The sequence below is a fragment of the Typopeltis vanoorti genome, chromosome 9 (assembly GCF_054136105.1).
Source record: "Typopeltis vanoorti isolate ZY-2024b chromosome 9, IOZ_Tvanoo_1.0, whole genome shotgun sequence".
In the NCBI taxonomy this organism is placed as follows: Eukaryota; Metazoa; Arthropoda; class Arachnida; order Uropygi; family Thelyphonidae; genus Typopeltis; species Typopeltis vanoorti.
Genome location: NC_143557.1, coordinates 140,182,755 through 140,206,572, shown reverse-complemented (window position 1 = coordinate 140,206,572; position 23,818 = coordinate 140,182,755). Strand labels below are relative to the sequence as shown.

General features: G+C 37.1%; 1 protein-coding gene across 2 annotated transcripts in view; it reads left to right on the top strand.

Moving 5' to 3' along the window:
* Positions 1-23,818, top strand: part of LOC150103629 (homocysteine-responsive endoplasmic reticulum-resident ubiquitin-like domain member 2 protein) — a 135,221-nt gene that overhangs the window by 56,452 nt on the left and 54,951 nt on the right. For both annotated transcript variants that reach the window (XM_090397699.1, XM_090397697.1), the window contains exon 4: positions 15,520-15,603. In XM_090397699.1, coding sequence (XP_090253825.1) covers positions 15,520-15,603 — 84 coding nt within the window. The remainder of the gene's footprint in view (positions 1-15,519; positions 15,604-23,818) is intronic.

Genomic DNA, 23,818 nt, shown 5'->3' with positions numbered 1-23,818 from the left:
TTTCCATATTTAATTTACCATCTTCACTAAAAATCATGCCTGAGTAGTTGAAATGCTTTACTTGTTCTATAGGTTCTCCATTCACAATGCAGTTGATATTTTCAATGCTTCTGCCTATTTTCATTGTCTTTGTCTTTTTATTGCTGACCTTCATACCATATCTATTACAACAGTTATTCAATTTAGTCAGAGAATCTTGCAGACTTGTAGCGGGTTTATTTAGAAGTATAACATCGTCCGCATAAAGCAAATAGCTGACATTAACATCTCCATTTTTGATTTCATGTTTGATACCACTTTCCTTCATAATGTGATCCATTTAGATAATGAATATCAGAGGGGATAATGTAGATCCTTGTGTCACACCAGATTTAACATTAAACCACCTTCCTGTACTTCCTTCAATTCTAACTGCTGACTTAGAACTCAAATAAAGACCAAGTATTGTTTGATATAATTTTCCATTGACACCATATAACTGTAGCGTATTGAGTAGATTCTCTCTTGGCCATCTTGTCATATGCCTTTTCCAGATCGACAAAACTTAAATACAGATCTTTGTTATATTCCCATGCTTTCTCAACAATTGGTCTTAAAGTGAAGATCTGTTCCTGACAGCCTCTATTTGACCTGAATCCAGCTTATTTTTCACCAAGCTTTTCTTCCACAATTCTTCTCAACCCTTTCTCAAGTATACTTGCATATATCTTACCAGGAACACTCAGTAGGGATATACCTCTATAACCATGAACACTCAGTAGGGATATACCTCTGTAATTCTCACATTCAGTTTTATTTCCCTTTTTTATATATGGGTATTATGGGAGCTCTACTCCAATCATTGGGAATTTGTCCCTCTTTCCAGGCATTCTGAACTATGCAGTACAGCCACCGTAAGACTTTTATACCACCATACTTCAGCATTTCTGGTCGAATATAATCTACTCATGCTGTCTTTCCACATTTCAAGCCATTAATAGCATTTTATACTTCAATTATGGATATGGATTCCTAACTGCATGCCTGGTCAGTGTTTTTTTATCACTGTGCTGTCATCACTGCTTGTTTCATTTAGCAAATTTTCAAAGTAATTACTCCTTCCTTGAAGGAAAAAGATATCCTTCATCAAGAATATCTTTTTCTCCCGTTTTCATGTCACCTTTATCATCTCTAACTCCTTTTACAGCACTTTTTCTTCCATTCCTAAGCTTCTTCAACAACCTCCAGAATATTTTGCCACCTTCTTGATATTTATTTTCTATGTTCTTGCCAAAGGTCTCCCATGACTTTTGTTTAGCTAGTTTTACACACTGTTTAGCATTCTTGCATTTGTCTCTATATTCTCTAAGAGCACGAGCGACTTATTTGACAGGAACTTTTGATATGCTTTCTTTTTTTCCTTCACTGCCTCTTTCACTTCCTGTGTCCACCAGGGAGTTCTGATTTTTTTATCCTTACAGACAACCTCACAACATGCCTCTGTGGCAGAATCAATCAATGTTTTCTTCAGAGTTTGCCACTGAATCTCCAAGGTTTGATTCCTGTTCTCAAACTCTTTCATTTTTCCTTGAATAATCTTTGTGTATTTTAGTCTACAGTTCACATCTGAGAACTGCTCAACTTTTATTCGCTTTAAAACTTTCTTACATGTCATTCTTTTCAATATGAAATTCAATTTCATCTTGCTCAAGACTAAATAGTGATCACTTTAAATTTCAAATCCTCTGTACACTCTGGTGTCCTGCACCAGGGAGAAAACATCACTATCAACAATAACATAGTCAATGAGACTTTTCTTATTCCTTGCCTCTTCTCTCCATGTGAATTTGTGCACATTTTTATGTTGGAACATGGTGTTAGTAATAACCAGTCCATGTTGAGCAGAAATCCAACAGGTATTTGCCATTATTATTAGCTTTGCTCTTTTCTCCAAATTTTCCCAAAACATTTTTGTATGGCTGACAATCACTTCCTACTCTGCTATTTAGATCCCCAACAAGGACCAACTTTTCCTTTTTCATTGTGTCAGTAGCTTTCTCTAGAGCCTCAAAAAAATTCCTCCACTTGTATCTTAATAGAACCTTCTGTGGGACCATAGGCATAAATAAGTCTCATTGTCCAATTCCCCATTCTAATATTTGCCCACAACACTCTACTTGAGACTGACTGCAATTCAAGAAGATTAGCCTCGTATTTTGTGTTGAATACTATGACTACTACTACTTTTCCTTGATTGTCATTGTCTGAATATAACATTTTGTATTTATTGCTCAGAAAGATCTCACCACTTTTTGTCTTTTTTGTTTCAGTCACCCCTATTATGTCAATCTGGTACTTATCTAATTCCTCAGCTAGCTCCATTTCTTTGCCATTAAGGCTTCTTATGTTTATAGTAGCAATCTTTAACTGTGGTGATGTTTTGTTGTGCTTTCATATTTGTTCCAGTAGCCGACTTTTCACTGTTCGCCCTGGTTCCCTGACAAAAACAACAAGGGCCTTGTGTAACCGGGTGACACTCCAGCCGGCTTGAAATTTTGTCATGTTGTACCATCATTTTGTATTTTGGTTAAAAAATAGGAATACAATTTGGTCAGCTTAATCCCAAATTGCCAGCCCATCCTCATTCGTTCACTATCCAGGTAGATGCCCAACAGGGTGCACCACGTGAAGGTGAGGATTGGACATTAGGTCAGAAGCCTTGGTCGGTTCTCCGAATTCCTTAAAAGGCTATGTGGAGGTCTCCTCTCAGTTAGTGATACATTTAAAATACATTTTGGCTTTACGTTCCAACAAATTCAATTTTCTGAGCATATTCCATAGAAAATATATTAATGTTCACAAAAAGAGAATGCTGTGTGAGAGAAATTCACATTGAGATTATTAATATTATTATACAGTCATCTCAATAGAGTTAGAAGACTCATATTTGGAGATCCATTATTCACACAATACCTATCATACCTCTCCTTAAACTCATTCACTGATGAAGCACTCACAGCCATCTCTGGTAACTCATTCCACACATTCACCAACCTCCAAGCAAATAAATCTAGTCCTAACACCCTTGCTAACCACCCTTTTACACAATTTCCAATTGTGACCACTTTTTCTCTCCCTTCCTGCCACATACTGAAAAAAAAAAGTTTTCAGAATCAGTCCTATCAATCCCCTTTAGCAACTTATATGCCTCTATCATGTTTCCTCTTTTTTGCCTATCAGGTAGTTTTTGAAGCCTCATTGAGAAGCATTCCATAGACCTCCACAATCTTTGTCACTCACTTCTGGATCCTCTCCACCACTTTTTCATTCCCATGGAATCTGGGTATCCAGGTCTGTGTGCAGTAGTCCAGGTGTATCCTTATATAGAAAAACAATAATTTCTCTATCCCTGCTTGTTAGTGCATTCTTCAACATGTAATCTGATGTGCTGCTTTGATTACCTTCACAATATGCCTTTTGAACTTCAACTTTCTGTCCACATCTTGTCAGCTCTTTGCTTTATGCGGACGATGTTACTTCTAAATAAATCCGCTACAAGTTTGCAGGATTCTCTGACTAAATTGAATAACTGTTGTAATAGATATGGTATGAAGGTCAGCAATAAAAAGGCAAAGACAATGAAAATAGGTAGAACCGTTGAAAATGTCAACTGTGTTTTGAACGGAGAACCTGTGGAACATATTAGCTACTTAGGCACGATTTTTAGTAAAGATGGTAAATTAAATATGGAAATAGAACAACAGAATCAACAAATCTGGTATGGTAGGAAGTCAACTGAATAAATTCATATGGAATAAGAGAGAAATTAGTTGGAACACTAAATTAGTTGTATATATACAAGACAGTGTTCAAACCAGTTTTAACTTATGAATCTGAGAGCTGTGTGAGAAGTAAAACACTTGACCAAAGACTAGAGACCGCAGATATGAGAATCTTGAGAAAGATTAGAGCCGTGAACAGATGGCACCAATGGCAATATCATATTAAAAACGAGGATATTAGGAAAGAACTTGACATTGTCAGCATCCAGGAATGTGTTAACAGAGCTAGTCTGAGGTGGTATGGTCACTTAAACAGAATGGGCGAGGAAAGATTAGCAAAACAAGTATTCTCTGCCAGGTTGGCAGGAAAACAACCCAAAGGAAGACCAAGATATAGGTGGATTGATATGGTAAATAGTGCCTTAGACGATAGAAATATAAGATCTGGTAATGATGTTGGAGTCTTGACAAGTAACAGATTGATTTGGAGTAAAATTGTAGATAGGAAGTTAGTAATGATGTAAATTTTTCATGTAGTACAATTATATCCTGTACACCCCTTGAGAATACATGTCAGGAATTTGATGATGACTTTCTGTCTACAATCACCTTCATGTCCCTAGCTACATCATTTTCCTGCAGTTCAGTTTTATTAATATAGTACACAGCTTGTGATCTCATCCTCCCAAAGCGCATCACCTTGCACTCTGCTACATCAGATTGGCAGCTTTTTACAAGGGTGGTTTGAAAAGTTCTCGGCCTAACAATGAAAAAATGAATTTATAATTTCAAAATTATTTTTATTTTTCAACGTAATCTCCCTTAAGACTAATACATTTATTCCAGCGCCATTATCCCGTCCCTGTTGTGGTTCTCAGTAAGATCTGCAAAATACCCCTCTGCAGTTGCATTCACCTCTTGATTCGAAGAAAAATGCTGAACCAGTGAGGAAGAGTTTTAGTTTTGTGAAGAGATAGAATTCAGAGGGAGCTAAATCTGGGGAATAGGGTGGATGTTCCAACAATTCATAATGCAGATCCCTTAATTTTCCCATTGCCAAAACACCTTTGTGGGCTAGGTGCATTGTCCTGATGAAATATTATTATTATTATTATTATTACGGGCAACTCCAGGGAGTCATTAGACTCATCGAGGGAAGTCCCAAATCATATTCATCACAACTATTCGACATTCATACAGTATCTATCATACCTCGCCTTAAACTCATTCACTGTCACAGCATCCACCACAGACTCTGGGAGCGCATTCCACTCATTCACCACTCTAAAAGTAAAGAACCCAGCTCTAACACCTTTACTAATCACGCTTTTGCCCAGTTTTCATGGATATCCCCTAGTCCTCCCACAACCAGCTCTGTTCTCAAAAATATCTTCTGAATTAATTTTATAGAAACCCTTCAGTAATTTGAATGTCTCAATCATATCTTCCCGCCTCCGCTTATCAACCAATTTTTGCAACCCACAAATCCTCAACCTGTTCTCATAAGGTTCATTCCACACATCTGCTATCATCTTGGTCACTCGCCTCTGGATCCTCTCCATCTCCTCCCCATCAAGAAGAAACCTAGTGACCATCTTGACTACTTGTGACCAAATCTGGGCACAGTAGTCGAGATGGGGTCTTATCAAGGCTCAATACAAAGGAACAATAACCTGCTTGTCTCTGCTTGTCAACGTATTCTTCAGCAACCAAGTGATTTGATGAGCTGATTTGGCCACTTTTGCAATGTGCTCCCTAAACTTCAACTCTTTATCCACGAACACTCCTAAATCTCGTGCCTCATCAATTTCCTGGAGTACAGTTCCACCAATGTAGTAATCTGCTGCTAATCTTTTCACCCCAAAATGTATAGCCTTACATTTTGCCACATTAAATTGACATCCATTCACCTTAGCCCAGACCTCCAATCTATCCAAATCATCTTGCAAAATGATTTGGATAGATTGGAGGTCTGGGCTGAAATGAAATATGATTTTTTCCTTCTGCAAACCGGGTCTTTTCTCACAAATTTTTTCATCTAGTCTGGTTAAAACATCGGAATAATATTCCCTGGTTATTGTTTTACCCTTTTCAAGATAATTAATTAACAAAATGCCTTTAGCATTCCAAAACACAATGCCATGTCCTTTCCTGCTGATGGAACCGACTTTGTTTTCTTTGTCGCTGAACAACCTGCTTCTGTCCACTGTTTTGACTGCTCTTTGGATTGTAGTGTGTAATGGTGAATCCAAGTTTCATCCATAGTAATAAATCGACGCACAAAATCAGTTTTATTCTTGTTAAAACATTCCAAGCACTGTTCAGAGATTTCATTCGAGTGCATTTTTGATCTGCTGTGAGCAACCGTGGCACCCATCTTGCACAAAGCTTTTTCATTTGCAATTCTTCATGCAAAATATATCCAACACGTTCTTCTGAAACGTCTATAGTCTCAGCAATTTCATGCACTTTCACTTGCCAGTCATCCAATACCATATCGTGCACTTGATGAATGATTTCTGGAGTTGTTACACTTTTTGGACGTCCTTCACGTGGATCATCTTCAAGACTGGTACTGCCATGTTTAAACTCTGCAGCCCATTTCTTAATTGTCGAACAGGAAGGAGAAAAGTGCCCATAAACTTCAATGAACTTCAAATGAAATTCTTTTGCCGTTAAACCTTCTTTTACAAAGAATTTTATAACTATACAATACTCAATTTTATCCATTTCAAGGGATATAGACAACACTTTTGCTTCAGACAGCTGTATAAAACAAACTACTCGATAGAATGACTTGCAATTTAGAAAAGAAAAATCGTGCCGATAGTGTTGTCATCTATGGTCGATGCCGAGAACTTTTCAGACCATCCAAGTATCTTTACCTACTGTGCTAGTCTACTTAACTCCTCCTGCAGGGATTTTACATCATCTTCATTTGACATTGCTCTTCCAAGTTTAACATCAGCAAACAATTGAATATTTCCAGTTAAATCATTTCCTATATCATTGTTATACATCATCATTATCAATTTCCTGATGTGTATCCCCAAGGGGTGTTCAGGTTACTATGACAGCAGTACATGATTAAGTTTACATTATTATTAATCTCCTATCAACAATTTTCCAATCTATTACTTGTGAGCACTCCAGTATTGTCATATCTAATATTTCATGCTTCTAAGGCACTTCTGACCGAATCAATCCACCTAGACCTTAGTCTTCCTCTCTCTATCTTGGCATCAAACACCTGTTTTGCTAACCTCACCCATTCTATTTAAGTGACCTTACCACTTTAGATTGGCTCCGCTGATACATTCTTGAATGCTAATAATGTCAAGTTTCTTTCTAATATCTTCACTTTTAATATGATTCTGCCATTGATGTCATCTGTTCACTCCCCTAATTTTTCTCAGAACCCTCATATTTTTCTTCTCTAGTCTTATCAAGTGCTTTATTTCTAACCCAACTCCCAGATCCATAACTTAAAACTGGTTTAAACACTGTCTTGTATACTGCTAGTTTGGTGTTTTGGCTAATTTCTCTCTTATTCCATATAAATTTATTCAGCTGGCTACCCACCATACCAGCTTTGCTTATTCTGTCGTCTATTTCCAGATTTAACCTACCATCTTCATTAAAAACTGTGCCTAATTAGTTGAAATATTTTACTTGTTCTATAGGATCTCTATTCGGAGCACACCTGAAGTTTTCTATGCTCCTGCCTATTTTTATAGTTTTGGTCTTATTATTTTCATGCCAAATTTGTTACAGCTGTTATTCAGTTTAGTTAGTGAATCCTGGAGATTTGCACTAGATGTGTTTAGGAGTATACCATCATCTGCTTAAAGCAAAGAGTTAAGTTTGACATCTCCAATTCAAATATCAAGCTTGATACCACTTTCTTTTTTTAATGTGATCCATATGGATGATGAATAAGAGTGGAGATAATGTGCATGACTGGTGTGGCACACCACCGAGCATCAAGTGACCATACAGCATCTGTGGATGTCCAGTGAATAGGTGGTGATGATAATGTGCATCCTTGTCTTACTCCATATGATTTTATATTAAGCTGTCTTCCTGTATTTCCTTCAATTCTAACAACTGACTGACGACTTAAATATTGACTATGTATTGCTCTGTATAATGTTCCATTCATCCCATATAATTGTAATGTTTTAAAATGGTTTTCTCTGGACACTTTGTTGTATGCCTTTTCCAGATGTACAATACTTAAGTACAGATCCTTATCATATTCCCACAATTTCTCAATTATTTTTCTTAAAGGGAAAAGTCTGATCTTGACAACCTCTGTTAGCCTGAACTCAGCTTGTTCTTCTCCAAGTTTCTCGACCTCTTTTCAAGTAGGCTTGTATTAATCTTTCCTGGAACCACACTTAGTAGAGAAATTCCTCTACTAAGTGTGGTTCCAGGAAAGTAGAGAAATTCCTTTACTCTTTTTTATTGATGGGTATTATGAGAGCTCTACTCTAATCATTTGGAATTCAACCTTCTGACCAAGCCCTCTGAAAAAAAAAAATTTTATACCTTTATACTTAAATATTTCTGGTTGAATATCATCTACTCCAGCTGCCTTTCCTCATTTCAAAATTTTGACTGCTTTTTCTACCTCAAGTATTGATATGTACTCTTCTTTGCATTACTCTTGAAAATTTTCTAGTATGGTTCTGTCACTGCTTGATTTGTTTTACAGTCTTTCAAAGTAATTACAATTTTTTCATTGTAATAACTCTTACACACAGCTTAGGTCTCTTACATTTTTCTCTGTATTCTTTTAGGGCATCTGCCGAATTATTGGCTAGAAACTTTTGGTATTCTTTTTTCATTTTCAGGACTGCTTCTTTAACTTGTGTCCTCCATGGTGTTATTATTTTTGTGTTCTTCAGACTTTGCGGTGAGACTCCAAAGTTTGGTTTTTGTTTTCAATATGTTTCCTTTTTTCTTGAATAATGTTCACAAATGAAACTGCAGGGGACCAAATCATTAGATTCATCTTCACTTGCTCCAATTTATGGAATCGAGTTCTCTGTGGAATCTTTTCAAATGCATTTGCAAAGTCTAGCAGTACTACTGAGTAATCATTTCCCTTATTCAACTCCATCATCATTTTATGGAATATTGCCATGTTACCTGTGCCTTGAATTGTTCATGTGGTTGCTTACCTTTTATCTATATAATCACTCCACTCCACAACCTTTTCTTTGTCTGCAGCTCTTGCTTAATGCAGCTATTCATCTATCTGAGTATCTCTCATCTGATTAACCTTCTGACTCTGGGTATGCATTCTGATACTGCTTTCTTCAAACACCTCTTGATCACCTATTCACCACAAACATCTTTCTCCTCCAAATTCTTATTCTATGGCTTTCCTGCAGCTTGTCATAATTACCTGCTGTGTAATTTTAAGAGAGTGATAGAAACAGCAGATGAATATGGCTGAGTGGGGAAGGAAGATTTTCACTAAAAAGGTCAGAGTTGGGTGATTCTAGGTTGGGTACTCTCTGGCAAGGTATGTCAAAGTGGATATATGTGCAGATGTGCCACCCTTGGGTCAAAAGGAGTTAAGGGTATGTAGTTTGAAAGGTTGAGATGAATAGTGCTGGTGGGAGGTGGAATTTGCATTTCTGCCAAAAAGAATAGGTGGGATTTGAGTGGAAGTGGACAGTATTAAGGTTGGAGTTGAAGCAATGGATGTTAGTGAACTGGATATGCAAGTCTCTGTGGGGAATATATTTGAATGCGAGGGTCTTGCACATCTCCTATGCAGTGCCTACATACTGATCTTCATGGTGGTTACTAGTGGCGTCACTTGATTTCTACATTTAGCATTATGTGATCATTTTCCCACTAACTGACCTTTAGATTGCCTGAACCCATGCTCACCTGCAATCCCCTCCCCCTTGACTCTGCAATTCCAGACTTTCACTGAACAAACTCTCTTAAGATTTGTGGCACCAAATCCATTCAAATGCAGGCCTTATAATATAAATCCTTTCTTCCATCAAACTCACTCCAATCATCCCACCTGCAAAATCTGCACATTGACTTATTCACCATCGTAGTTCTCTGTCTCAGCTGACCTCTGTCATACCATAGTAACATACTCGCAACTTTTACTTTCTCACTCTTCTTTTTTTTTTTTTTGCTTGCACTAGCAATTCTTTCATATCTTCTTGCATACCATTTGGATGCTACAAATGATTTATCATTTGTACCAGCCAAAATAAAACATCTTTCACCATTTCTTTCTGTATCCTTACGGCATCACTCATACTTAATCTTATTACCAGGATTTCATCTTAGCATGATTTAATCACACTCCTTAAGCACTCTTCTTATGAATGAATCGCCATGCGAAATTTGCTCCTTATTTGCACGCTTTCTCTCTTTCATACTCTGCTTTCTTCCTCTGTCTTTCACTTCTGTGTCATACCATCCTCCAGACATTTCTCCAACCACTCAGCCTCATTTTGTTCTGTGGAGAACTTCATGTAAGTGCAGTATCTTTTCCATTACTATCTGGTCATTTTCCACTGTCATTCATGCAGTCACTCATATTGCTTATAACACTATAGCAATCTCATTATCACGCATTTGATCTTTCAGCTGGTTGCTATCATTCATCTTATGTTCTTCACACTTCTTGCATTTAGTCATGAAACATTTATGGCAAACATGTTCTCCTGTTTCGTTCTCCTTCCATAAAGCTCTCACTCTGTGAAGAGCTTACATTTCATGCATGCTGCTGCAAACATAATCATTCACATTAAAATCGCCTAAAGAAGTACCACATTTATTTTTCAGAGCAGGATTATTATTATTATTATTATTACGGGCAACTCCAGGGAGTCATTAGACTCATCGAGGGAGGCCCCAAATCATTTTCATCACAACTATTCGACATTCATACAGTATCTATCATACCTCGCCTTAAACTCATTCACTGTCACAGCATCCACCACAGACTCAGGGAGCGCATTCCACTCATTCACTACTCTAAAAGTAAAGAACCCAGCTCTAACACCTTTACTAACAACACTTTTGCCCAGTTTCCATGGATGTCCCCTAGTCCTCCCACAACCAGCCCTGTTCTCAAAAATATCTTCTGAATTAATTTTATAGAAACCCTTCAGTAATTTGAATGTCTCAATCATATCTCCCCTCCTCCGCCTATCAACCAATTTTTGCAACCCACAAATCCTCAACCTGTTCTCATACGGTTCATTCCACAGACCTGCTATCATCTTGGTCACTCGCCTCTGGATCCTCTCTACCTCCTCCCCATCAAGAAGAAACCTAGGTGACCAAATCTGAGCACAGTAGTCGAGATGAGGTCTTATCAAGGCTCGATACAGAGGAACAATAACCTGCTTGTCTCTGCTTGTCAACGTATTCTTCAGCAACCAAGTGATTTGATGAGCTGATTTGGCCACTTTTGCAATGTGTCCCCTAAATTTCAATTCCTTATCCACCAACACTCCTAAATCTCGTGCCTCATCAATTTCCTGGAGCACGGTTCCACCAATGCAGTAAACTGCCTCCCATCTTTTCACCCCAAAATGTATAACCTTACATTTTGCCACATTAAATTGACATCCATTCTCCCTAGCCCAGACCTCCAATCTATCCAAATCATCCTGCAAAATTTTGACATCATCTGCATTCACTATTGCCCTACCCAACTTCGCATCATCCGCAAACAAATGAACTGTTCCTCTCAGATCCTTTCCTATATCATTTATGAACAAATTAAACAGCAGTGGTCCAAGAACAGATCCTTGTGGTACACCACTAGTCACAGGCCGTCTAGTGGACTCTACTCCTGAGTAAACCACTCTCTGATATCTCTCCGTCAACCACCCTCCTATCCATCTCACCAACCCTATGTCCATTCCCATATGCTGCAATTTACTGATTAGAATTCCATGTGGTATCCTGTCAAAGGCCTTAGCAAGGTCCAGCAGAATCACTGTAAACCCATTACCCTTATCCAGTTCAGCCGTCACTGTGTTATAATACGTGAGCAAGTTACTGAGGCATGACCTACCCTTCACAAAACCATGCTGTCCCCGATACAGTATCCCATTTTCTTCTATCCAATCTTGTATTTTCCTCTTGACTATTTTCTCTAAGACCTTGATAATGATTCCTGTTATGCTGATTGGCCGGTAATTTTCAACAGCAGCCTTGGAACGACCTTTGTGCAGTGGAACTATTTTCCCCTCTTTCCACCCCCTTGGGACTGACCCAGTCCTGAGGCTCAAATTAAACATAATGGTCAAGGGCACTGACAATTCTTTGGCCGCTTCACGTACGACACGAGCTGGTATACCATCCAATCCCACAGATGTATTGACATTGAGGTTCTGTAATAGACTAGTTACCTCTACCTCATTCATCACAATTCCAGTATAAGCTGTTGGTTCCTCCATTTCCGCAAAGCCACCACCTGGATGATATACTCTTGCAAAGTGCTCGCTCAGTAATTCCACAACATCGACTGATTCAGTTACCTCCCTACCCTCAGCATTTTTTAAGATCATTCTACCATGAGCATTTTTCCTTTTACTTGCAACATATTGAAAAAACTGTTTGGGATTCTCTTTAGCCTGCATGGCCAATTACCTTTCGTAATCTGCTTTTGCTTTTCTTACCACCCTTGTTACCATCCTGGCCTGAGCTTTATACTGTTCATGCACCTGATGGTCACCCTTCTCCTTAAATTCCCTCCACAATTGTTTCTTTTTTTGCAGCTCAAGCTTAATAGTGTTATTCATCCATTTAACCCCTACCTGGTTTATTATTCGGACTCTTGGTATACAGTCAACCATTGCCTCCTGCAAACAGTTCTTAACCACCTCCCATGCACCATCAACATCCAGCCCTTGCAGTTTTACATGCCATGGCATTGAGCCAAGCACACACCTAAGCTTGTCATACTTACCAGCCCGGTAATTCCACATATACCCTGTCTTAATTGTAAATTCGACTCCTTTAGCCACCTCCCAAGTCATGACCTTATGGTCACTCTCACCAATTGGTGGCAACATGGTCATGTTCGTTACAGCTACATTCTCAGTTGCAATTACTAGGTCCAGCACTCTCTGCCCCCTGGTATTTTCCAATACATGTTGCCGTAGATGGTTGTCCCTTAATAACTGCATAAAATCCAATTCCTTCCTCCCATGTGCCCTCTCCTCTTTCCAGTCAATGTTACCATAATTGAAATCACCCATAATAATTACCCTCCTTCCATTCATTTCTTCTATTTGCTTATGCATACTATTCCCACCATCCACTCCATCACCCGGTCTATAGCAGCACCCAATTGTATATTTTGTTCTGCTAGATTGTATCTCACACCAAACAGCCTCAAATGTGCTTTTTTCCCCATCCTGCAGTTCAAATTCTATACTCCTTGGCTGAAGCTCATCAGCTATCATCAATAACACTCCTCCCCCCTTTTTATTCACCCTGTCACTCCTGAACACGCTATACCCATCGCATTCAATCCCACTAGCTTTATCATCCTCTGTCAGCCATGTTTCACTAATACCGACAACCTGTGGCCTGGAAGTGCCAACCATGGCCAAAAACTCTTCCTTCTTGTTCCTAATACTCCTGGCATTAGTGTACATGAATCGCAGAAGCCCATTTGTCCCATCCCTACTTTGATTCCTTATACTAATTATCCCATTCTGATTTGTTGTCCGTCGTACTCGCCCGGGCATAATATACTCATTCATACACTTAACTGCCCCCCCTAAAGTCTGCATATCTACTCCCCCCCCTCTTAATAAATCTAGTTTCCCTGAGTCTGTACATCCACTTCCACATCATTCATCAACACTCTTTCAAGTCTCCGTACACCAACTCCATTCAAATGTAACCCATCCATCTTATATAAGTCCTTTCGCCCATCGAACTCATTCCACACATCCACAAATTCCACACCACTCTCCATGCATAACCCACGCATAAAGTCATTGGCAATTATGGCCCTCCTTCTAAACACTTCGCTGTCATACCGCGGTAAGATACTCACCATCCTAACTCTCTCACTCTTCTCTTTTGCTACCTCAAACAACTCCCTCACATCCTCTATCATTTCCATTTTGTCCTCTTTCAAATCATTCGTTCCTGCCACTATTATCATCTCTTTCACCCTCTGTTTTTGCAGTCGAATAGATTCGCTGACGTCCTTTATGTTCACACCCGGCTGGTATGACTTCGTTAAACTCTCAATTATTACGCCTCTTAATAGCGAATCCCCATACAGCACTCGCTCCTTCATTTTATTGACGTTTACGTACATTCTATTTTTTGCCGTCACAGACTTCCGGCGGTTATTTGTCGGTACGTTCAACACACATTTTTGCATACGCTCCAGATTATCTAGTCCATAACCCTGTATGTTTTGATTTTGCAACCTTTTGTAAGAGGGATTGCCATTTAAAAAAAAAAGTAGTCGTTTATGAATTATCCATAACTTTTATTATTATTTTATTTTATTTTAAAAAAAAAATTTATTATTATTAAACCACTATGTTAAAGCTTCTTCAAATCCAGATCTCATTGAGCCAGGTGCCTAAACGCAGCGCTTTTGACAATTTGGCTACACTGCCTCGTCATTTATAATTACATTGCATGTCATCAAATGCAATTGATGAATTATATTTTTGTGATCGCATTTAAAAAATATATCTTCAAACTGGCTATATATAAACACACACACACACACACACACACACACACACACACACATAGCTGATTTGAAATGGAAATACCTAGTTATGAGAAGAATGCTAATCAGTATTGCACTGAATACTTCTCAGTGTTATACTAAGAAAATAATCTAAGGTTGAACATCTTTTTGATATTGGCTGCAGATTAACATATAATTTGGGAGAAACACAAACTATTTGGAAATAAAGAATCTTTTCCTTAGTGGCTGAATGGAACAATTGGAAGAAAACTTTGATATATTCATCGAAGGAAATATATCACAAAGTTGTCTGCAAAGACTTCCCCGATGGTTCAGTAGTTAAAGAAACTTTAACACAGTGGTTTAATAATAATAATTACTGGTTATTATTTCTACTCCTAGAGTATGAACTTCTGAATTATCCACAACTGTTGATATAAATCACAACGTGTTTTTTTTTTTTTTTTTTTTTTTTTTTTTTTTTTTTTTTTTTTTTTTTTTAATGGCACTCCTCTTTACAAAGGTTGCAAAATCAAAATGTACAGGGTTAGATGGGCTAGATAATCTAGGAACCCTGCTCTGAAAACTAAATGTAGTAATTTCCAGTTTACTGAGTCTTCAATAAATAGTATAGCAATATCATCTGTGTAGTTTAAGGAAGAATCGCAGAGTCATGGAATTATTTAACAAAAATAATAAAAAAAAACAAAAAGGAAAAATATAGATTCCTTGATATTCTCTCTGAATATTTTACTTTTTTTTGCCAAAGAACAAACTAATAATGTCATAAGACAATTCATTGCTGAAATTCTCAGCAAAATACTGATGTTGGCCAGAAAGTCTATGATAATGTGAATATGCTATTTATTGCATGAGTTGATTATAGCATAAGTAATGAGAATTTAGAATAATTGTGTGTGTGTGTGTGTGTGTGTGTGTGTGTGTGTGAGATATTGAAAGATAGTAAATCATAATTACACCAATTTGAAGGCAAAATTTTATAATTTAATATAATGTTATTTTATTTAGGAAGAAGGCCAGTTTCATGTTTTGCATCTTGTATGCGTTTCTCCGAGTCCAGATGCTCCTGAAAAATTGGAAAACAAAGCAGATGTATGTAAAGTTATGCTTATAGTTTATGTATAGATTGTTATCCATGTGTTAATGTACACTGCTTGGAAAGAAGTCAACAGACACTTCCCATGGGCAAGGTGCATCACATTACATCTGACTATGTAATGAGTCACATGTTTGTAGCCAGTATAAATTGGAAGAATATGATGCTCCCAAATCAGTGCAACTGTGTGTGTGTGTGTTTGGGCAAAATGGCTGCGAGAAGGAAACTGGCATAGTTTGTAAGAGGTGTTGTGATAGGATGCTATGTTGCAGGCCTATATGTTTGGGAAGTTGTTGAGAAATTGGGCCATCCTAGGTTAACAATCAGTGATACTACACTGAAGTGGAAGCACAGGAGTCTGCTGCAAGTGCTACTCGCAATGGATGACCCACCACAGCCACCAAATGTCACTATTGATTGCTATGAAGGATAACATGTAAAAATTGCCATCCATTAGCTGACATATTAAATGCAGAATTCTGGGCACCAACTGGAACAAGAATCTACGTGAAAACATTCAGAACCGAGGCTCGCAACTTGGGTCTCTATGGTAGGACTGCAATATGCAAGCTGCACATTACCCAAACCAACATGCAGTTGGTTTGGGTAATGTGTATCTTCATTGGTGCAAAGAGCATGTAAAATGGTAAATGGAAGCTTGGAAAGCTTAGTTATGGAGCGACGAATTACACTATGCCTTCTACTAAGAAGATGGATGGTCATGGTGGATATCCAGTGAATGTCTCTTACCATAGTAATAATTTAATATAATGTTATTTTATTTAGGAAGAAGGCCAGTTTCATGTTTTGCATCTTGTATGCGTTTCTCCGAGTCCAGATGCTCCTGAAAAATTTGAAAACAAAGCAGATGTATGTAAAGTTATGCTTATAAGTTTATGTATAGAGTGTAATCCCAACTATCAAATTTGGAGGTGGCTGTGTGATGGTATGGTCCTGTTTTTCTTTGTGTGGCCTTTGACTTCTGTTTGTAGTGCCACAAACATTAAATTCTGAACAATGCAATGCTTCTTACTTTTTTCCAAAACTGACCATTGTCTCTTTCAGATAGACAATGCACCGTTGTTTGTGGATATGAACATCTCCACAGAGCCGTGATCTCAACCCTATCAAACATCTGTGTAGTGAACTGGAACATTGGGTAAGGTCAAAGGGCATGTGTCCCCACAACAGTCTAGGACCTCATTACCTGCTTACTGTAAGAATGGTCAAAAATTCCCATTGATTGCTATCATGTGGCTGTGGAAAGTATACCCCATAGGATTGCTGCAGTCACTGCAGTGAATGGTTGTCCTACATCTTATTAAGTTGGGTGCCATAGCTGTTTGTTCCTCACACTATGGTGTCTGTTGACTTTTTTCAAAGCAGTGTATTTTGTATTGTATGTTGCACATAACTGCGTTTTTAAAATATTAGAAATTTTCTTTAAAAAAAAAGTAGTAAAACATTGGCATTCAAATATGTGCATAAGACGAGAACAAGTATAAGTTAAAGAAGTGTCCATATAGGACTTTAATTGTGAAGAACCTAGGATACCATATCAGTAATTTGCCTTTATTTACCTTCTTTGTGTTTCAGAAGTCAGATTGAAAAGAATAACAAGTATTATAGAATTGCTTCAGCCTTAAAGGTTCAAACAGAATTAATCTGTTTGAACCTTTCACACTCTGTAATAACTGATTCAAAAAGATGGAGGATATCAAGTGAGGTATAGTAGTTAAGAAATAATTGAATAGAATTTAATAATGGTCATCAAACCCTGAAGAGGAAAGTTGTGTCATCCTTATGAGATTAGGATTCTAGATGCCTGTGAGTGTTACTCAAAATCATTAGGTAATCCTCTACTTTCTGTAGGACATTAAATTGCATAGTCTTGGTTTTTTAATAATGTACTCATAATGTAGAATAACTGTAAGATCATGTATTGACATTTTGGATAGTTCTTTGTCCTTGTGCTCTGGCAGTTCTAGCTTTTCCTCGATGTTTGAATATGATATTTATTCCATAAAGCCACAGTTTTAAACGTCCAGAATTCAAGAACTATAATAAGGAGATAAACTAAAAATAAACCCTTAAAAAATCAGATAGATGGGCACATCTATATAAATAAAAATGATCACCTTGAAGAAGTAGAGGACTTCGTATACCTTGGATCACACATCTCAGATTCCTTAACAGACATTAAAACAAGAAAACAGAAAGTACTGCAGTTCCACAGGTCTTAATAAAGTATGGAAGTCGAGCCTCATCTCAAAGGAGACGAAGATTTCTCTTTACAAGAGCACCAGCCAGTCTATCTTTCTGTATGGCTCCCAGACCTGGAACATCTTGACAAAAGCAGCAACCAATATTATAAATAGCTTTGGAACTACTTGTCTAAGAAATATCCTGGATTACTCCTAGGAAGACCACATTCCCAACTCTACTATATTAGATGAAAAGAAAAAAAATGGCTCGGCCACCAACTCGGACATTCACCCTCTGCACCCTTTGATGCTCTGGTTCATCTATGTCCCTAAAGATGGAAAAAGAGGCAGACCCGAACTCCATATTGGAAATACATCAGCAATATTCTCCCCAATGCTCAACATCAGAGATTCATGAATTAGCATATGACAGAGAAGCCTGTTTTTCCTTCACGTCATAAGAACCTCCAAGTCCTATCTTAGTGTACACAGACTACTTATTTGTTTTCATTGGTTTCCCTATCAAAAACAAATAAGTTTTTGATAGGGAAACTAATCCCTATCAAAAATGATGAATAGGGAGATTCACTAAGAAATTGGTAACTCATACTTTTAAAGACTGATCTATAGAAAGTGTCCATAGCTCATTCAGTCACTATTAATGATACTCTTCCAGCCAAAGAGTATTTTCAGTATTACGATATCTTTTTATAGTTGAGAAATTAAGTGGAAGGTGATATTTCTTGATGACTTAAACATCAGATATTTCAAAAAGAATTGCTGTCATTCACTGATTGTTATACATCAGTGTATTCACTAATGTATAACAATCAGTGAGTTATACATGTTTCATACATGTCCATGTACGAAACCACCTTGTAGTCTTTATATCACTCGCATGTCATTTTGAGCAAATGTAGCTTGCCCAAGTGGTATCATGTTATTTCAGTTGTATACCACGATTCCATGTTTTGCTCACTATCTACCTATGTCGTTGCTGGTAGGAAGTTAAATTTCTCAATATATAATTTTTATTTTATGCTCTGCTTATGTATTCTTATACCATGATTGGTAATTTACAAATGATTCACTTGAGTGAGTTGAATCTGTAAATGAAAGTTAGCTTACAAGTCCTTCAGTATCATATCATATCTCATCTCACTCATTTGCATGCTTTGATAATTTGTTTCAGCTTCTTTAAACACATAAAAACACGGTTAGTCATATAATATCCAGAAACTGTTTATGGGACAGCATAAAAGTTAATATTCTCATGTATCAAGTTATCACACCTGATACAAGAATTGCAAAACAAATAATTAATTGAGTAACTATACTCAATAAATTCTTTATTATGTGTGATTTGTCTTATGTTTGGTGTTGTAGTCTTGTTTTTTTTCTTTGTTTCTCAGTTAACTGGGATCAGACTGCAAAGGTGCATTCTTCTTGATTTTGTTGTTTTCCTACTGGCAGCTAAGGTTTTTCATCCCCCAAAACAGACAAATCAATTAGAAGAAGAATATTATTAACAAATAATTCAAATGTCGCAAATTAAATGTTGATTACAATCATCATCATCATCAAATTCCTGCCATGTACCCTCAAGGGGTGTACAGGATATGATAGTACTCGTCATCATCGTTCGGTAGCATCCTCTAGCAAGAGGGTTGCAGCAGATGGGCAGCTCTTCTCCATTTCTCTCTGTCTGTCGCTTCCATCATTCTTAAACCAGTCCATTCCACGATGTCATTAAACCACTCTCTAGTTGGTCTTCCACGTCTTCTCTTCCCCTCAACTTTCCCTTGTAATATAGTTCTTGTCAGGTGTCCCGAAGAACCTCTCAGAAGATGTCCTGCAAATCTAGTCTTTCTTTGCATAATATTCTTTAACAGTGTTCTTTCCATCCCAACTCATCTTAAAACTTCTTGATTTGATATTCTTTCTGTATAGCTAATCTTTTCCATCTTTTTTCTTAGTGTCCATGACTCACTTCCATAACTTGCAATACTCCAAACTTTAACTATTCCAATTCTAATGCCTATTTTAGTGTTCTTGTTTATTAAAATTCTCTTCATTTCCATAAATGCCGATTTAGCTTTGTCTATTCTATTTCTAATGTCCAACTCTGAAGTTCCTTTCTCCGAGATCCAGCTACCTAAATATTGAAATCTTTCCACTTCTTCTAGAATCTTTCCTCCACATCTTATTTTTACATTATTTCCTATTTTTTTACCTATTATCATTATCTTGGTCTTTTTTGTGTTAATTCTTAGTCCATACTCTTTACAGGGGTGCTTAAGGGTCAAAGCTGTATAACTGAGAGGAGACCTCCACATAGCCTTTAAAGGAATGCAGAGAACTAACCAGGGCTTCTGACCTAATGTCCAATCCTCACCTTCTCGTGGATACTTGGATACTGAACGAACGAGGATGGGCTGGCAATTTGGGATTTAGCTGACCAAATTGTATTTTTATTGGTTAAACCAAAATAAAAAATGATGGTACGACATGACAAAATTTCATGCTGGCTGGGGCGTCGCCTGGTTAAACAAAGTCCCCGTTGTTTTCGCCAGGGAACCAGGGCGAACAGCGAAAAGTCAGCTACTGGAACAAATCTGAAAACACACCCCAACTCAACATCACCAGAGTTAAAGATCGGTACTATCAACATAAGAAGCCTGAATGGCAAAGAAATGGAGCTAGCTGAGGAATTAGATAAGTACCAGATCGACATAATAGGGGTGACTGAAACAAAAAAGACAAAAACTGGTGAGATCTTTCTGAGCAATAAATACAAAATGTTATATTCAGGCAATGACAATCAAGGAAAAGAAGGAGTAGCCATAGTATTCAACACAAAATACGAGGCTAATCTTCTTGAATGGCAATCAGTCTCAAGTGGAGTAATGTGGGCAAATATGAGAGTGGGGAACTGGACAATGAGACTTATTTGTGCCTATGGTCCTACAGAAGGTTCTACTAAGGGAGAAGTGGAGGAATTTTTTGAGGCTTTAGAAAAAGCAACTGACACAATGAAAAATGAAAAGTTGGTCCTTGTTGGGGATCTAAATAGCAGAGTAGGAAATGATTGTGAGACATACAAAAATATTTGGAGAAAAGAGCAAAGCTAATAATAATGGCAAATATCTGTTGAATTTCTGCTCAGGACATGGACTGATTATTACTAACACCATGTTCCAACATAGAAATGTGCACAAATTCACATGGAGAGAAGAGGCAAGGAATAAGAAAAGTCTCATTGACTATGTTATTGTTGATAGTGATGTTTTCTCCCTGGTGCAGGACACCAGAGTGTACAGAAGATTTGAAATTGAAAGTGATCACTATTTAGTCTTGAGCAAGATGAAATTGAATTTCATATTGAAAAGAATGACATGTAAGAAAGTTTTAAAGCGAATAAAAGTTGAGCAGCTCTCAGATGTGAACTGTAGACTAAAATACACAAAGATTATTGAAGGAAAAATGAAAGAGTTTGAGAACTCTTTCATTTTTCCTTCAATCTCCAAGGTTTGATGGAGAATTCAGTTTGCCACTGAATCTCCATCAAACCTTGGAGATTCAGTGGCAAACTCTGAAGAAAACATTGATTGATTCTGCCACAGAGGCATGTGGTGAGGTTGTCTGTAAGGATAAAAAAATCAGAACTCCCTGGTGGACACAGGAAGTTAAAGAGGCAGTGAAGGAAAAGAAGAAAGCATATCAAAAGTTCCTGTCAAATAAGTCGCTCGTGCTCTTAGAGAATATAGAGACAAATGCAAGAATGCTAAACACTGTGTAAAACTAGCTAAACAAAAGTCATGGGAGTACTTTGGCAAAAATATAGAAAATAAATATCAAGAAGGTGGCAAAATATTCTGGAGATTGTTGAAGAAGCTTAGGAATGGAGGACAGAGTGCTGTAAAAGGAGTTAGAGATGATAAAGGTGACATGAAAACGGGAGAAAAAGATATCCTTGAAGTATGGAGTAATTACTTTGAAAAACTGCTAAATGAAACAACCAGTGATGACAGCACATTGGTAAAAAACACTGACCAAGCATGCAGTCAGGAATACATATCCATACTTGAAGTAGAAAAAGCCATCAAAGGCTTGAAATGTGGAAAGGCAGCAGGAGTAGATGATATTAGACCAGAAATGCTGAAATATGGTGGTATAAGAGTCTTACAGTGGATGCACTGCATAGTTCAGAAAGCCTGGACAGAGGGACGAATTCCCGATGATTGGAGTAGAGCTCTTATAGTACTCATATATAAAAAGGGAAATAAAACTGAATGTGAGAATTACAGAGGTATTTCCCTACTGAGTGTTCCTGGCAAGATCTATGCAAGTATACTTGAGAAACGGTTGAGAAGAATTGTGGAAGAAAAGCTTGGTGAAGAACAAACTGGATTCAGGCCAAATAGAGGCTGTCAGGATCAGATCTTCACTTTACGACAAATAGTCGAGAAAGCATGGGAATATAACAAAGATCTGTATTTAAGTTTTGTCGATTTGGAAAAGCCATATGACAAGGTGCCAAGAGAGAAGCTATTCAATACGCTGCAGTTATATGGTGTCAATGGGGCATTATATCAAGCAATACTTAGTCTTTATTTGAGTTGTGAGTCAGCAGTTAGAATTGAAGGAAGTACAGGAAGATGGTTTAATGTTAAATCTGGTGTGAGACAAGGATGTACATTATCCCCTCTGTTATTCATTATCTATATGGATCACATTATGAAGGAAATTGGTATTAAACATGATATTGTAAAAATAATCATATTAAAAATTCTGAATATTTTTACGTATTAATTTTGCTTGTTAGTTTTTGTTTTCATACACGCAGTGTCTGCACTTGTGATGTGCTCGTTATGAAAATATTATGTTAGAAGTAATATGTAAAGAAGTAAAAATATTGAAGTACTTACTAAATTGATTATTTGTGTTACTTATAAGAAAGTTTGTTGTATTTTAAAATGTTGAATTTTGTGTTTGTGAAAGACTTTCTTCAGCGCTGGTGGATACAGCGAGTCAGCCATATTATTACAATGCGTAGTTTCTGACGTTGTCGAAGTGCGCATGCTCCCGGAGTGAACTTGATGTTTGATTGACAGCTGACAAGAAAAGCGTTGCGTATCCAAGTTACAGTGGTAAACAAGAGAGCGTTCGGAAAGTTTTTTTTAGAACAGTGGCCGAGGAATATTCAAGTTGGAAGGAACTTGATTTTTTTGTGTGTGGCAGTTAAAAGGAAATTTCATATTGTATTCCGAAAAAGGAATAGTGGAAATAATATGTTTCAAGAAGGAATAAGTAAAGAAAAAGGAAATCTTGAAACTAAGTTTTTATAAACTGGCCAAGATATATTCAAGTAGGATGGAACTTGATTTTTTTGTGTGCGGCAGTCAAAGGAAATTTCATATTGTATTCCGAAAAAGGAATAGTGGAAATAATATGTTTCAAGAAGGAATAAGTAAAGAAAAAGGAAATCTTGAAACTAAGTTTTTATAAACTGGTCAAGATATATTCAAGTAGGAAGGAGCTTGATTTTGTTTTGTGTGAGGCAGTAAAAAAAGAATTTTAAAGGGATCCTGAAAATGAAGTACAGAACCTTGTAACTTCTGGAAAAGAGCCTTAACAGGAAGAGAAAAAGACTATGAACATTTTTTTTGATTGTGAAAGAAAAAGTGTTTTGTCTTAAGAGTAAGTTTATATTTTTTTAATAAGGCCTTGGATCCATATAATCTGTAATTATAGTTATGTATTTTTACTAGAAGTGTATATATGTTGTTTTAAGTTTTATTAAATGTGTTTATTTTGTACTTGGTATTGAGTCAATGATTAGTTGGATTCTGAAAGAGTGAATTAAAGTCATTGCACCAATTGGAGTGAACTCTTTGTGCAAATATAATAACATATAGGGACACTCGGAGTCAAAAATAAAAATAATTGTTAGTAAATGAAATATTATATATAATACACATTATAAATAACAATATCAAAATTGGAG